This window comes from Pristis pectinata, chromosome 6 (genome assembly GCF_009764475.1).
Source record: "Pristis pectinata isolate sPriPec2 chromosome 6, sPriPec2.1.pri, whole genome shotgun sequence".
Classification (NCBI taxonomy): Eukaryota; Metazoa; Chordata; class Chondrichthyes; order Rhinopristiformes; family Pristidae; genus Pristis; species Pristis pectinata.
In genome coordinates, this window is record NC_067410.1 from 33333861 (window position 1) to 33349144 (window position 15284).

General features: G+C 38.7%; 2 protein-coding genes across 4 annotated transcripts in view; both read right to left on the reverse strand.

The window, feature by feature from the left end:
- eogt (EGF domain-specific O-linked N-acetylglucosamine (GlcNAc) transferase) overlaps positions 1–7585 on the reverse strand; it is a 53069-nt gene extending 45484 nt beyond the window's left edge. For 2 of the 3 annotated variants that reach the window (XM_052017797.1, XM_052017796.1), the window contains exons 1-3: positions 7537–7585; positions 6777–6791; positions 2406–2501 (exon numbers count right to left, since the gene is read on the reverse strand). In XM_052017797.1, coding sequence (XP_051873757.1) covers positions 2406–2501; positions 6777–6791; positions 7537–7580 — 155 coding nt within the window. In that variant the 5' untranslated portion in view covers positions 7581–7585. The remainder of the gene's footprint in view (positions 1–2405; positions 2502–6776; positions 6792–7536) is intronic. The other variant, XM_052017798.1, reaches the window with a different exon arrangement.
- Positions 7586–12514: 4929 nt separating this feature from the next.
- tmf1 (TATA element modulatory factor 1) overlaps positions 12515–15284 on the reverse strand; it is a 34966-nt gene continuing 32196 nt past the window's right edge. The window contains exon 17 of the mRNA XM_052018423.1: positions 12515–14661. Coding sequence (XP_051874383.1) covers positions 14518–14661 — 144 coding nt within the window. The 3' untranslated portion in view covers positions 12515–14517. The remainder of the gene's footprint in view (positions 14662–15284) is intronic.

Sequence of the window (15284 nt, forward strand, 5' to 3'; positions counted from 1 at the left end):
TTCAAGGTACCTGTCACTTTGATACTCTACCCCACTCTGACCCCTCCCTTTGGCCTTCAGCTCCTTTTCAACAAAGACCAACCCAAGCTCAAGGAAGAGTATCTCATCTTCCAAGTGGACAGAGTGCAGCCATCAAGAATCAACATCCAATTTAACAATTTTAGATAACCAGCCTTTCCGATCTGTACCAGAACAGGCTAGTTCTGAGGAAAACTCATCCATCTGTAACGTTAATTCAGTTTTCTCTCTTCACATATGCTCTGGTTTCTGCCTACATCCCAAAGACATGCTGGTAGGTTAACTGGCTACTGTAAATTGCTTCTGAATGTAGGTACGTGGCAGAAGAGGTGAAAAGAAGTTAATAGGCATGCGAGAGAGAATAATTTGCAGGACTACAAGGGAATGAGACTGATCTCCTGGAAGTCATCATGGACCTAAAGGGCTGATTGGTCTCCTTCTGAGCTGTAATAAATAAATACTTCTTTACATCTGGCATGGTTCCGGAGGACTGGAGGGTCGCAAATGTAGTTCCGTTGTATAAGAAAGGTGGGAGGCAGCATAAAGGAAATTACAGACCTATTAGTCTGACGTCAGTGGTGGGAAAATTATTGGAATCTATCCTCAAGGATGGGGTTACGGAATACCTAGAGGCGCAAGGCAAGATAGGTCCTAGCCAACATGGTTTTGTGAAGGGAAGATCCTGCCTGACCAACCTATTGGAGTTTTTTGAAGAAATCACAGGTAGGGTGGATAAGGGAGAGGCGGTAGATGTTGTGTATTTAGACTTTCAAAAGGCCTTTGATAAGGTACCTCACAAGAGACTGATTAATAAGATGAGAGGTCATGGAATTACGGGTAGGATAACAGAATGGGTGGAGCATTGGCTGGTTGGCAGGAAGCAAAGAGTGGAAATAAAAGGATCTCGTTCTGGTTGGTTACCGGTTACTAGTGGTGTGCCGCAGGGGTCGGTGTTGGGACCGCTCCTTTTTACCTTGTACATTAACGATTTGGATAATGGAATAAATGGTTTTGTGGCTAAGTTTGCGGATGACACCAAGATAGGTGGAGGAGTAGGGAGTATTGAAGAGATAGGAAGGTTGCAGAGGGACCTAGACAGTTTAGGAGAATGGGCAAGGAAATGGCAGATGAGATTCAATGTTGAGAAATGTGCAGTTGTACACTTTGGAAGCAGAAATAAGCGGGCAAATTATTATCCAGGAGGAGAGAAAATTCAAAGTACGGAAGTACAAAGGGACTTGGGGGTACTCATGCAGGATACCTTAAAGGTTAACCACCAGGTCGGATCGGTGCTAAAGAAAGCAAATGCTATGTTGGCATTCATTTCAAGAGGTATAGTGTATAAAAGTAAGGAAGTGTTGATGAGGCTCTACGGAGCACTAGTGAGGCCTCATTTGGAATATTGTGCGCAGTTTTGGGCCCCACATCTTAGGAAGGATGTGCTGACGTTGGAGAGGGTTCAGAGGAGATTTACGAGGATGATTCCAGGAATGAAAGGGCTTACGTATGAAGAGCGTTTGTCGGCTCTTGGACTGTACTCACTGGAGTACAGAAGAATGAGAGGGGACCTCATAGCGACATTTAAAATATTGATAGGAAAGGACAGAGTAGATGTGGCTAGGCTGTTTCCCTTGGTGGGTGAGTCCAGGACCAGAGGGCACAATCTTAGAATTAGAGGGCACAATTTCAAAACAGAGATGAGGAAAAATTTCTTTAGCCAGAGGGTGGTGAATTTGTGGAACTTCTTGCCACGTACAGCAGTGGAGGCCAGATCAGTGGGGGCGTTCAAGGAGGAGATAGATAGATATCTAAATAGTCAGGATATCAAGGGATATGGGGATAAGGCCAGAAATTGGGATTAGAATAGTTTTTTTTTTCTTTTCTTTCCCCCATTCCCCATTTCTCATTTCTTTTTTCCCTTTCCTTGGAGCAGACTCGATGGGCCGAATGGCCTGCTTCTGCTCCCTTGTCTTGTGATCTTGTGATCTTGCTCCAAACAATTAAAAAACCTTCACTGCCCTGTTTCAGACAGCAGCACCACTATTTGAATCTCTCTTGGTCTCTGCCCTATCACAGATTTTCCCTTTGTTCTCTCCACATCTGCCCCTTCTCTGCAACATAAAACATGTTTGCTTTCTAATTTTTCTGTGACCTTGGTTCATGGCCTGCAGAATATTTCTATCATTTCCTGTTTTTGTTTTTGATTAAGAAATTGTGACATTTTCCTGAACTTTTTGAACACTAATGTAATTTTGTACATTCATTTAATATTAATAAACACAAAACTAATTTTTAAATAAAAGTTTTTTCACTGATTTTAAAACTCTAAAAGATAAAGCTCACACCTCTGCATTTAGGTTTCATGGCATAATATTTTCTCCACTTACCCATGTGAGAATCCAAATTCATTTTCAATTACGATATTTACTTCATGCTCTTCCATCCATTTACGTTTGTCATTCTCGCTTTCCCAATTTGACAGGCTAAAACATTTGTTATTTAATTTCATTTCTAAGCAAAATCAGTACATACATCCTTTTATACTAATATACATTAATAACCATGGATTGTTCTATATTATGCATATATAAGTTCAGCAATTAACAGCAAACATTTCACTTTATTAAAATGTTCCATACCACACAGATTAGATTTCCTGACAAAAATAAAGTGCTGGTTTATATTAAACCATTACACTCTGGCAGTATTATTTTACGTCGGCTTTAGTACTTTCAGTATGCCTGTAAATTTAATCTAGAGATTTCAATCTGTAAATAATGATCATGGTCAAATTCCCTGGGTGAAAAATACGTGAAATTGAATTCTAAGAACAGATCGACTGTTGTGCAGTCAACAAACTAGCAGTTTTGTTGTGCTGATTCCATCCTTCCTCAAAAGGATTTTCTTTTGCACTTTGAACTCTCTGATTATGTACATAATAGCTATCAAGACATGGAATTTCTCACTAATGGCCCGAACATGACCTCAATAAATCTGCAGCATTTTCATTAGAATCATTCATCCTTTACTACAACATATTATCACACAATGAACTGAGAAGAAAAATAAAATCACAAATTATTGCGTAGAGTTATAAGATAGGACATTAATCTTAAGCTTCAGATACATTGCAAATTCAAAGCCCCACCCCCCCCCCCCCCCCACAAATGTTACAGAAATCACACATCTTGATAAACAGAAAACAACACATGAACAGGCTTGCTATATGACATCACCAAGCATGTTCTTTTTTAAATTGAGATAAATCTGGAACTAGCAATTTTATTTGAATTTTAAGTGAAGAGGCTGAGTAAATGGCCCAAATGTTGGGACTGAGAGCAGATCTTTAAAAAGGCTTGGTGAGGAGGAAAAGGTAAGGTTTTATATTGCTGTTGATCTTTAGTAGTTGATTCAGTGCAGGCAGGATGGTGGTCAAGGCAGTGGAATGCTCCTCCTGCAAGATGTGGGAATGCAGGGAATCTCATGATCTCCCTGATGACCACATCTGTGGGAAAGTGCACCCAGCTGCAGCTCCTGACAGAACGGGTCAAGGAACTGGAGGCGCAGATGGATGTACTCAGGATCATCCAGGAATCTGAGAACATCATAGATGAGACTTTTATGAAGGTAGTCACACCCAAGGTACAAGCTTCAGGTAGATGGATGACCACCAGGAAAAGGGGAGTAGTCAGTCAGTGCAGGGTTCCCCTGTGGCCATCTCCTCACTAACAGGTATACCATTTTAGATATTGTTGAGAGGGATGCTCTTTCAGGGGCTAGCAGCAGTAGTCAGGTCTCTGGCACTGTGACCGACTCTGAAACTCAGAGGGAAAGGGTGCAGTCAGATAGGGCGATAGTGATAGGAGACTCAACAGTGTGGCCGCAGAAGAGATGCCAAGATGGTGTGTTGCCTCCTGGGTGCCAGGGTCAAGGATGCCTCTCAGATGCCGCTGAAAATACTCAAGGGGGAGGGCGAACAGCCAGAAGTCATTGTACGTGTTAGTACAAACGACATAGGAAGAACAAGGGATGAGGTCCTACAGAGTGAGTATAGGGAGCAGGACCTCAAGGGTGGTGATCTCTGGATTACTCCTGGTGCCATGTACTAGTGAGGTCAGAAGTTGAAGGATAGGCCAGATGAATTCTTGGCCAAGGAGCTGGTGCAGGGGGCAGGGATTCTGGTTATTGGACCATTGGGATCTCTTCTGGGGTAGAGGCGACCTGTCCAAGAGGGACGCGTTACACTTGAACCAGAGAGGGACCAATATCATTGCAGGAAAATTTGTTAATGCTACACGGGAGGGTTTAAACTAGATTGGCGAGGGGGGGTGGGGGGTTGGAACTCTGAGCAGGAGTAAGTCATGGGATAAAGCAGCAGCCGGCAAGAGCAAGTTTAGTAATCAGGATAGCCAGGGGCACAGTAAAGGCAGGGAAAGGAATACCTAGTTAAACTGCATTTATTTTAATGCATGAGGTTTAACAGGCAAGGCGGATGAACTCAGAGCATGGATTGGCTCTGAGGACTGGGATGTTACAGCCATAACAGAAACATGGCTGAGAAAAGGGCAGGACTGGCAGCTCAATATTCCAGGATATAGAAGCTAGAGGCATGACAGTGGTACAGGGAAGCAAGGAAGGGGTGTTGCCTTTTTGATAAAGGAGGACATAACAGCAGGAGTGCAAAGATAGGGCATGAGATGGATCTGGCAGGTAAGGTTAAGGAAAATCCCTAGAGGTTCTATAGCTATATAAAGAATAAAAGGGTGGCCAGGGAGAGGGTAGGTCCCATTAGAGATCAGCAGGGCTGCCTACGTCTCAAGCCGCAGGAGATGGGTGGGATTTTTAACAAATATTTCTCCTCAATGTTCACTGAGGAGAAAATCATGGCTGTTCAAGAGAAGGGATACTAGTGATGTTTTGAAGGAAATTCATAATACCAGAGGAAAATATTTGCAGCCTTACAGTGCATTAAGGTGGATAAATCCCCAGGCCCTGACTGAGTACATCATAGGACTTTGTGGGAGGCTAGAGAAGAAATTGTGGGGAACCTTGCGGAGATATTTGCTTCATCGTTAGCCACTGGTGAAGTTCCTGAAGACTGGAAGGTGGCTAATGTTGTTCCGTTGTTTAAGAAGGGTAGCAAGGACAAGGCAGGGTCAGCCTGATATCAGTAGTGTGGAAGTTACTGGAGGGAATTCTGAGGGACAGGATCTACCAGCATTTTGAAAGACAGAGTCTGATTAGGAGGAGTAAGCATGGCTTTGTACGTGGAAAGTCGTGCTTAATGAACCTTTTAGAGTTTTTTGAAGATGTAACAAAAAAAGGTAGATGAAGGTAGAGCAATGGATGTTGCCTAGTTGGACTTTAGCAAGGCCTTCGACAAGGTCCCACATGGTCGACTGGTCTGGAAGGTTAGGTCCTATGGAATCCAGGGAGAGCTAGTTAGGTGGATTCAAAATTGGCTCAGAGGTAGAAGGCAGAGGGTGTTGGTTGAAGGTTTTTTCTCATAATGGAGGCAGGTGACTAGTGGTGTTCTGCAGGAATTGATGTTGGGACCCTTGTTTTTCGTTATTTATATAAATGATTCAGAGGCGAATGCACAAGGCTTGATCAGTAAGTTTGTGGATGACACAAAATTAGGTGTTGTTGACAGTGAAGAAGGTATTGTAGATTACAGGGGATCTTGATCAGTTAGGGAAGTGGGCTGAGGAGTGGCAAATGGATTTCAATACAGATAAGTGAGAGGTGATGCAATTTGGAAAATCAAACCAGCGTAGGACTTATAGTATGAATGGTAGGGCACTAGGGAACAGGAGGGTCCTAGGAGTACTAGTTCATAGTTCATTGAAAGCTGTGTCACAGGTGGACAGGGTGGTGAAAAAGGCATTTAGCATGCTGGCCTTCAGCAGTCAGGGCGTTGAGGATAGGAGTTGAGACATTATGTTGCAGTCGTATAAGTCGTTGGTAAGGCCACACTTGGAGTACTGTGTACAGTTCTGGTCACCCTGTCATAGGAAAGACATGGTTAAACTGGAAAGAGTGCAGAAAAGATTTACGAGGATGTTGCTAAGACTAGAGTGCCTGAGTTATAGGGAGAGTTTGGCCAGGCTAGGTCTTTTCTCCTTAGAACATAGGAGAATGAGGGGCGACCTTACAGAAATGTTTAAAATTATGAGACATAGAGAAGGTGGACAGTAACAGTCTTTTCCCCATGGTAGGGGAGTCCAAAATTAGGGGGCATAGATTTGTGGGAGGGGGAAGATTTAAAAGGAACTTGAGGGGCAACTTTTTCACGCAGAAGGTGGAGTATATGGAATGAACTGCTAAGGGAATTAGTTGAGCCAGGTACAATAGTATCATTCAAGAAGCACTTGGATAGGTACACAGAGGGGAGGGGCTTGGAGGGATATGGGCTGAATGCAAGAAATTGGGACTAGATGGGTGGGCACTGTGGTCGGCATGGACTCATTGGGCCGAAGCGCCTGTATCCATGCTGTACTGCTCCATGACTCTAAAAGGAAACATTGAACTAATTGTTGCAGTTTTTTGATATTAGAAAAGGATTAAACTCAACTGACTGACCACTGGCCATTAGTATTTTATGTTCAGATTTCACCAGAGCTTAGATACAATAAAAAGAGCCACGTAATGTGATCACATTAGAACTTTGTATAAACAAGCTCTAAAAGTAGTGCTTGAAAATAAAAAAATGGATTTTGGAAATCTGAAATAAAAACAAAACTGCATGAAATACTCACCAATTCAGACACCATCTGTGGAGAAAGAAACAGAAATAACATTTCAGGTCAAAGACCTTTCATCAGAACTGCATTGGTTGTTTCTAGGTTTAATGTTTGGACTGGAAGGGGGGGGGGCAATTGCTAACAGGTTTGATGTTTATCTGCCATTTAGTTTTAGACACATAGGTAAATTTTGTGATCAGAAAGAGCAACCTTTTTCAGTCTCCATTCCCTAACCCAAAACTGGTACTTTGATGGCTCAGCTACATTAGAATATGCCAGCTCTGGACCTTTGATACCTTTCCATTCTTTATGATTCAGCCAATCGCTAGCTAAAAAAAGACTTTAGTGCTTTGTATCTTTGGGTTGTTCTAGTTGTTACCGAACCTGATTATTACAAAATTAATAAATGCTCAATGTATGGGTATTCGAATTAGCCACCATTTACACAAGAGCACCAAGAACAATGCCACCCCAAACAGGACAGACCGACAAGTAAACACAACATAAATCTTTATCAGACCGGTCAAGGTTCTTGCGCAGTCTGGCTGCGATGTTAACAATGATAATCTGCTTTAATCTGGCCCTGCTCCTCTCTTTACGAGTTTACCAAGCCTTAATGGGAGAAGATTCGGTTTCAACGAGTGTTCATATATAAAAGTGGTTTAGATGCTTTTTTTCTCCACACGCCCCCACGAACCCTGCACCAACTACCCAGCAGCTAATGGAACTCCCGGAAGTTTTGCAGCCACAATGTATCATTCGCAGGAGTCGATACCTGGGCCGGCGTTCTGCAGCGAACCAAGACAAGCGCGGCGCCATCACAAGTGCAACATCACAACCTTCCCCCAGCACCAGAGAAGCGGTGGGAAGTCCCCTCCACCACTCGCAGGGAATACCACCTCAAGTAGAAAATATCACAAAGATATTCTCAACTGTCAGAGGGAGTTTTTGACACGTAAATAACTAAGTTACGGTTCTCTCGCCGTTTACATTCCTTTTTCTTTATTTCTCTTACATTGCACATTGACCGCATTGCCTGTAAATCATTTGGATCCAGAGTGAAAGGAGTTAAAATTGAAAGTACTATGTTTTAAATGCATTTGTTGCAATCGGATTATAAATTTTGTTGCAAAAGTATCCTATAGCTTAAATTCTTCTTTTGGGCCATGGAATCAAAGATTTCTTTGACTGTGAGCTGATTGACGAGGCCCATCAGGGCAGGACGGATCTGATGGGTGGATAATATGGGAAGTGGTTTCGTTTTCGCCGGGCATCTGTATTAGCCTTCTGAAGAGACTCAAGGGGTACCAATAAATATCTCTGCATTATCCTCCAAATCCATTGGTAGGAAACAAAACAGTCTCAGTGTCCTTCCCACATTCGCCATCAGACGGCAGCCAGAGGTTCACACAATTCGATGAGGGCATCACATTTTTCAAGGAGGCTTTGAGAACGTTCTTGAAGCGGCTTCTCTGCCCTGCCAGTAACATCTTGCCTTGGCGGAACCCAGAGTACCTGCTTTAGGAATCTGGCATCATGGGCCACCCAATGGAGTTGCCAGAGTGTAATTAGAGCCTTGATGCTGGAAGTGTCGCCCGGGAAAGGACACCGACATGGTTTTGTTTCTTACCAATGGATTTGGAGGATATTGCTGAGATGTTTATTCGTACCTCTCTAGTACTTGGTGATGCTTGTAGTGGTAGCCTTATCTCTGAACCCTAAAAGGGCATAAGGATAATTGCTGTCCAACCATGAGAAAACTGTGAGGTTTCAGATATAGACATTTGAACACCCTTCCTCAGACAATTAAAGGTTGTGCTAGTGACTAAAAGGAACAGTAAGCCATTCACTCCCTCAAGCCTGCTCTGCCATTCAATGATAAGGCTGATCCAGCTTTCCTCATCCATTTTCTAGCTCTATCCCCATAACTCGATTCCCTTTCTGATTTAAAATATATATTTAGGGATTCCACATCCAAAGGAATTCCAAAGACTCTCAAACCTTTGAATGAAAAGAATTCTTCATCTCTTAATCTGAGACTACCTCCTGCTCCCATCATGTCACATGTTCAAACCCTCAAGGATCCAATATGTCCCAAAAGGATTGCCCTTTATTCTTCTCAGCTCCAATGAGCACAAACCTGACCTGTCAACCTTCCATCATTAGACATTCCATCCCCAGGATCATCCCAGTGAACCTTCTCTGAATGGCTCTAAAGGAAATCTATCTTTCCTTAAATAAGGAGAGCAAAATTCTACAAGAGTATTCTGGCTGTGATCTCACAAATGCATTGCAGAGTCACAGTAAGACTTTCCTAATGTGATACTCCAACTCCCAGAAATAAAACCAGCATTCCATTAGACTTTGATTATATACTGCACCTGGTTGCTAGCTTTCTGTATTTCATGCACAACCCCAAAATCTTTATTTCAAATTAAAGTTATCCACAAAATTAAATGTAATGCAGAATGTTAAACTCATCATCATAACATGTTTTTCCTGCTATTTAACATTAGTAAGTTGTCATTCATTTACAGTCTTAAAGCAAACAGTTCAAGATTTTAACAAAGATTTCAACTATCTTATGTGCAATGGCAGGGCTCTAAATTGTCTAAGCCTTCCCTGTGGGGCCCTTGCAGTAACAGTAACCAGCTTCAGCACACCCCTTAGCACATTATGCTGGACTTAGAGTATGCTAGTTTGCAGCAGCTGATTGTGGAATACCAGCGAGTCTCAGACACAACAAAGGTAGTCTTCCTTTTTATGGAATCTGCTTCCTTTAAGGGAGTTGCAGATTTTAATATTCTTTGTTGTAAAATTAATCATTTTTATCAATGACTTGAAAGATATGACAAACCCTCTGCTATCAATCCACTTACTAGAGAGAATACTTCCTTTCTATGTGCTCTATCAGATCTCTGCTTAACCTTCTCTGCTTCCCTTCAACCCTTCGGTTCTTGAACCATCTGGCAAAAGCCTAATCACTACAGCTTAGCAACACTATGACCACTTTGCACTAAAATTGAGTTTGTTTTTTGTTCTAATTGTATTCTTTCTTGTAAATATTGTGTATAATTTATGTTTTTCTTGTGAGTGCTACTTATATGTTATGTGCCTGATGCTGCTGCAAGTAACTTTTTCATTTCACCTGTGCATACATGTACTCATGCATGTGACAATAAACTCAACTTTGACTGAGAGGCAAATATAGACTTTGAAACTCCATGTATAACTAATACCTTAAACTACCATAAAGGGAGTCCCATCTACAGTCACTTACCAAAGATCAATTCAGCTATGCAAGTCCCTTCCTAAAGCAATGCCCAAGTACACCAACGCAAGTTAAAAATGTGTAGCCTCTGAGAATTTGAAGAGCGCAGGCTTTACCCATAACATAGTCATGAAGACCTTTCGGTATCCATTATCAGGTGCTAAGAATTAGAAGCAAAAGTCCATAGTTGCTTAACTCAAAGAATTTTAGTTAAGTAACTATAGTTCTCATTTGATTGTTGAATAGCACCCATTTCTATATGAACTGCCATATTATCTGATCAGCTTATAGTTTTCTAGTAGGAGTTAGCTGATACAATTTTAAAATAATTGCAATTCAATATCATTAAAGAGACTGCATTTAAATGTGACATCTGTTAAATGCAAAACAAACATGCACATGACCCAAGTTACAGAAAAATAATTCAAATACAATAAGTCAATCAACTCTAAATTATGAATCTTAAATGAATACATGTATGACTGAATTGGAAAAAGTTAATACACAATTATTTAATGAAATGTATAAAAGTTGAAGTGATCATGTCTAGGTTGTTCAAATTACATTATTCCTATAACTTGATCTTGCAGAATTATTCCTGATAAAATACACTGCCCTGTAACAGAAAACGTAATTAAGAACAATGGTTATTCAACTTCATTGTGGAAGTTATTTTTAAAAAACAGACATTATTGCAACTATTATTAAATCTGTAACTCAAACTTTGCTAAATCTGAAAAGCAACAGAGGCCCACATTAACCATTCAGATTATTAGTCACTAAGGTCTTCCCCACAGTCTTTATTCCTGAGTTAGAACCAAGAGATATGAGAGCCAAAAAAAAACAAAACTCACCTACTCAATCATCTATAAATTCATTTAGCACAGAGTGGCAAACATTTTTTTATACCCAAGAATAAATGATTTTGTTGCTTTTTCAAAACACAACCCTAGTATTTAATAAAAATGGAAAATGGAGGGCTATTTTTGTTGTTGTTCCCATTTTTAAATGTTGATCTAATGGCTTAAAAGAAAACATTTTGAATTTGTCCAAACAACCTGTTTTTTGTAAACATTTACTATTAGTTCAGAGTTAGGCAATATACTTGAGGGAAAAATGTCTTTTAACACAAAATAGGGAATTTCAGAGGCCTCGAAATATGCAGAATAATTTCTAGCACAATAACAATCCAAAAAATAATCTTTTGCAAATGGTTAAAATGGAAAAGAATGATAAGTAAAAGGTAGTCATCTACTTTTAAAATACAGAGGCACAAGTTTCAGGCATTCAAACAATATAACAATCTTTAGATAACGTCACATCCTGCTAAAGAAATAAGTGTTATTCATACAAGAAGGAATGGCCTAACACATGCAGATACCTTCCCCTTCTGTAATTAATCATGGATGGCAGGGATGGATAACAAATCCACAAGAATCCAAATGGGAAAGACTTACTCAGAGAAAGAATAAGAAATTGAGCCCAAATCAGGAATGTTACTTAAGTAGCAAAGTTAAGGGATTCAAACAGTAGGACATCAGAAGACTGTTCATACATAAATTGCATTCATATGAACAATGTTTTGATGCTCAAGAAACTTACAATAGAAGTCAAAATTCTAATTCAGCAGCTGTTAAAATTTGCACATTAACAACTAATTTAAACAGGAGACATTAATGCAGCTGTGCTGCACTACAGGGAAGGCATGGAGCTCCCAGATTGTTGTAAAAAATAAACTGAAGGCCTCCTATGTGATATATAAAGCTGAACAAGGAAAACAGATGTATCAGCAAAGTGAAGACAATGGAGACCAACACTTTGAGTTGATCCACATCACCCTAATACTCTGGTTGGTCCAAAGAAGAATTGAGGAAAATGAACAAATTGGCAGCATCCATCAAGTCTGACTGGGTAATATCATACTGATGCAATTGTGATATCACATTATAATTAGTGCATTTTAACTGTTAAGTAACATTTTTTTTGAAAATTCTTTCAAAAATCCTTTGTCAAATTTTTGGAAAATCTCAAAAAAAATTTAACCTGTGTTCTAACAGAAGTCAGTCAGGCTTAATCCATTATTGTCCAACTACCTACCGTAATTCCAGTTAAAGGTTTCAGCAGAGTAAGGATTTGATAACTGACTACAATTCTTGAGTTACTGAGTTTCTTGTAACATGTCCTAATTAATCATATTTCATATATCACCAACACAAGTGGAACTTGCTCAAGCCTCAGACTCAAACATCTGGCTGTCAATAGCATATTATACCATAACTCCTAACTATGTATGGAATTGACTTTAGTTCTCCTTTCATCCTGAAAGTCAATGGCACTATGATTCAGGATTCTAGCACCAGCCAACATAGAAGTTCTTTAAAGCAGTAACTTGAGAACATCTTTAAATGATAAATGGGGCATTATTGCTAAAACCTTTTGTTTTAAAACTTAACAAATAATTAGGAAGCATATCCAAGAAATGGCAGTTTTAAGTAAAAATTCTGATTTATTCAGTCCCTTGAATGATGAAGACATACATTGAAGTTAGATTACACAGCAGAATGATGTGCTCAGAGAAAAGTATTTACTGTTCTACTAATACCAAATTAAATACATTATACATATCAAAGCCTGAAAATCATCAAATCTCTAGTATCTGCAGACAAAACACCTTCTAACAGGAACACTGTCCTTTTAATTATTGTTACCAATGATTCTTAAGATAAACATGCTGTAGCTTCTAAAATACACTTTTGGATGCTGAATATTGTAAATTACAGGGAAATAATCAAATATTTGTTAATATCCAACTAATAAATCAAAAGTAAAAATATTAACATGTTCTATTTCTGCAAAAGTTGCTGCCATGTTCATCAGGAATTTAAAAATCTGGTAACATTGGGTTGTTTCACTCACAAATAGTTATCACCAAACATTGTCATTCATAATTGAACAATGCAAAAACACTTGATAATTATACATGTGAATTGAACTTAAGTTAGAAATTATATCAAGGTATCAACCTACCGATGATTCCTGTTTCACAATTCGTATACATTGAGCTTTTCCTTAATTAACAAATTTGTCCAAATTTTGCAGGTTCAATAGACCTTGTTCAGAAATTATAAATATTTTTATCATAATAGTGATACTCCACTAAACTTACTAATCTCTAAAATTAACATTCTTCAGAGCCAACAACTTTGATGATAACTTTTGCTCTGCATAGATACAGAAAGGCTTTGCATATTGCTTCCTTCCTTGTCCAATTTTGGTGTTTAATAGATATTAATTTAAGGCTAGATATTTTACAAGGAGGAAAACAAGTGGAATAAAATTGTAATTCTTGGACCATATTTTCTCAAAGCAGCAAAATTACTACTAACATTTTACTGAAACCAGGAATCAATTGCCTGCCCATTGGTCAAGAAATATGCTTAGTGACCATATTAAAAAGTAATTAGCTTTGAGTTTTAAAACTATGCTTAAAAGAACAAAATTATCCTCTTTAGGTTCCAGCCCGAGGAAGAAACGTAGTTGAAGTCATTTTTCAGTAATTACATCTTATGAAATATTTGAAGTTCATCCATACCATAGTAAACAACAGCAGATCAGGCAAGAGACTTTATTACCCAAGTCCCACTGTTACACAAGGTAAATTATTTACATTTTAAATTTACATTTGGAAAGTATAATAGCAGAGATTATGAATTCAAGATTTAGAAAATTAGTTTAAATAAAGCATTTTAATTTACTTTCAATGCACAGAATATAGCACCAAAGAAAATCTATTAACGTTACTAAGTGCATAAGCTATACAGAAGATTCTACTATTAATAGATATTTAAGTCAGGTCCTAAATTAGTGCAACTATTAGCAAAAGTAGACCAATATACAGGTTCTTCTTTTAGCCAATTATCAATAGCAAGACATCATCTTCTATTGCTATTAATGACTTTGTTTATATTCCCATACCAAGTAATTTTGAAATATTTATGTATTTCAATAACAATTAGAACATTGAATAGTATGCAACACATTGGATTTCTTTTCAAGTTATTTAGTAAAACATTTAGAGTGTCAGGGAGTGTCTGATTTACTGAAACACTTTCCACCTTCAACAGATAATACTTCCAGCTGGTCAATTAAGTTTGATAACAATTGGTCCATCTTGTACTTGGAAGTACAACTCTGCACAGAAAATTACATTTTTGAGATCTTCACCCAAAGGATCAGCTCACATTAACTCATAATATTGCACTTGAATCTTGCACTTCACATTATGTACATGTTACATCAGTAATTTTTCCAACACCAATGTATTGTATAGTTTTCCTCTAATGCAACAGATGATTAATAAAACACTAATGAATACAATTATATTTACAATTATACATTTACACTCCATGCCAAATATCTGTCAGCAGTATTGCATTTCACATTAAGGGAAACTTAGAAAAAAAGTCTCCTAAAAGATAAAGCTAATCAAGTCAGTCTCTGCTTTAATAATTCATCAATCTGGGTCTTGTACATGTTTTTCACATCTTCCAAGTCCAGGCGCAGTTCCTCAGCTTCTTCAGCTTTTTCACCATACATCTGTAGAATGGTGTTGTATCGTTGATCAATATCCTAAAAAGTACATTATATTAGTTTATTCAAAACCTAGCACAATTACAATTCAAACAGACATGCTACATTCAGCAACTTTTGTTTCTTTCAAAATATCTTAATTTAAAAATCATAACTGTCTTTTCAAAATTGTACATCAACCATGCAACCATTGGATAGATTATACAGGTTAAAATATACATAAGATAGAATTAGGGGAGTCAAGGCTAGCAAAAAAATATTCAAATACTTTTAAATACACAACATGAATAAAATACAAATTTCAAGTGTCTCAGATTTATTCCTTTGCAAATTATTATGTTTTGTCAATGATGTGTTCCTTCCACCCTCCTTTGTTTCAATCTAACTGTCTTTTTGATGGGGATGCATTCCAGAGTGCAAGGCGCCCTTCAGTTACTCACCTAGGTAATCAATATTAACATGCAGGCCTTGGCATTAAGATGGCACATCAGCAAACTCTGAATCTCTACTAACCCATTGCCCACACATATACACTTCCTTCAAAGTTCTTAGAGTGATCAACAGCAGAAATCCATTACAGTCTTCATTTTTCCCGATTCGGAAACAGAGGCCAATTATAATCTACCTCCCTACCCAAACCTATAACCACCATGTAGGACTCA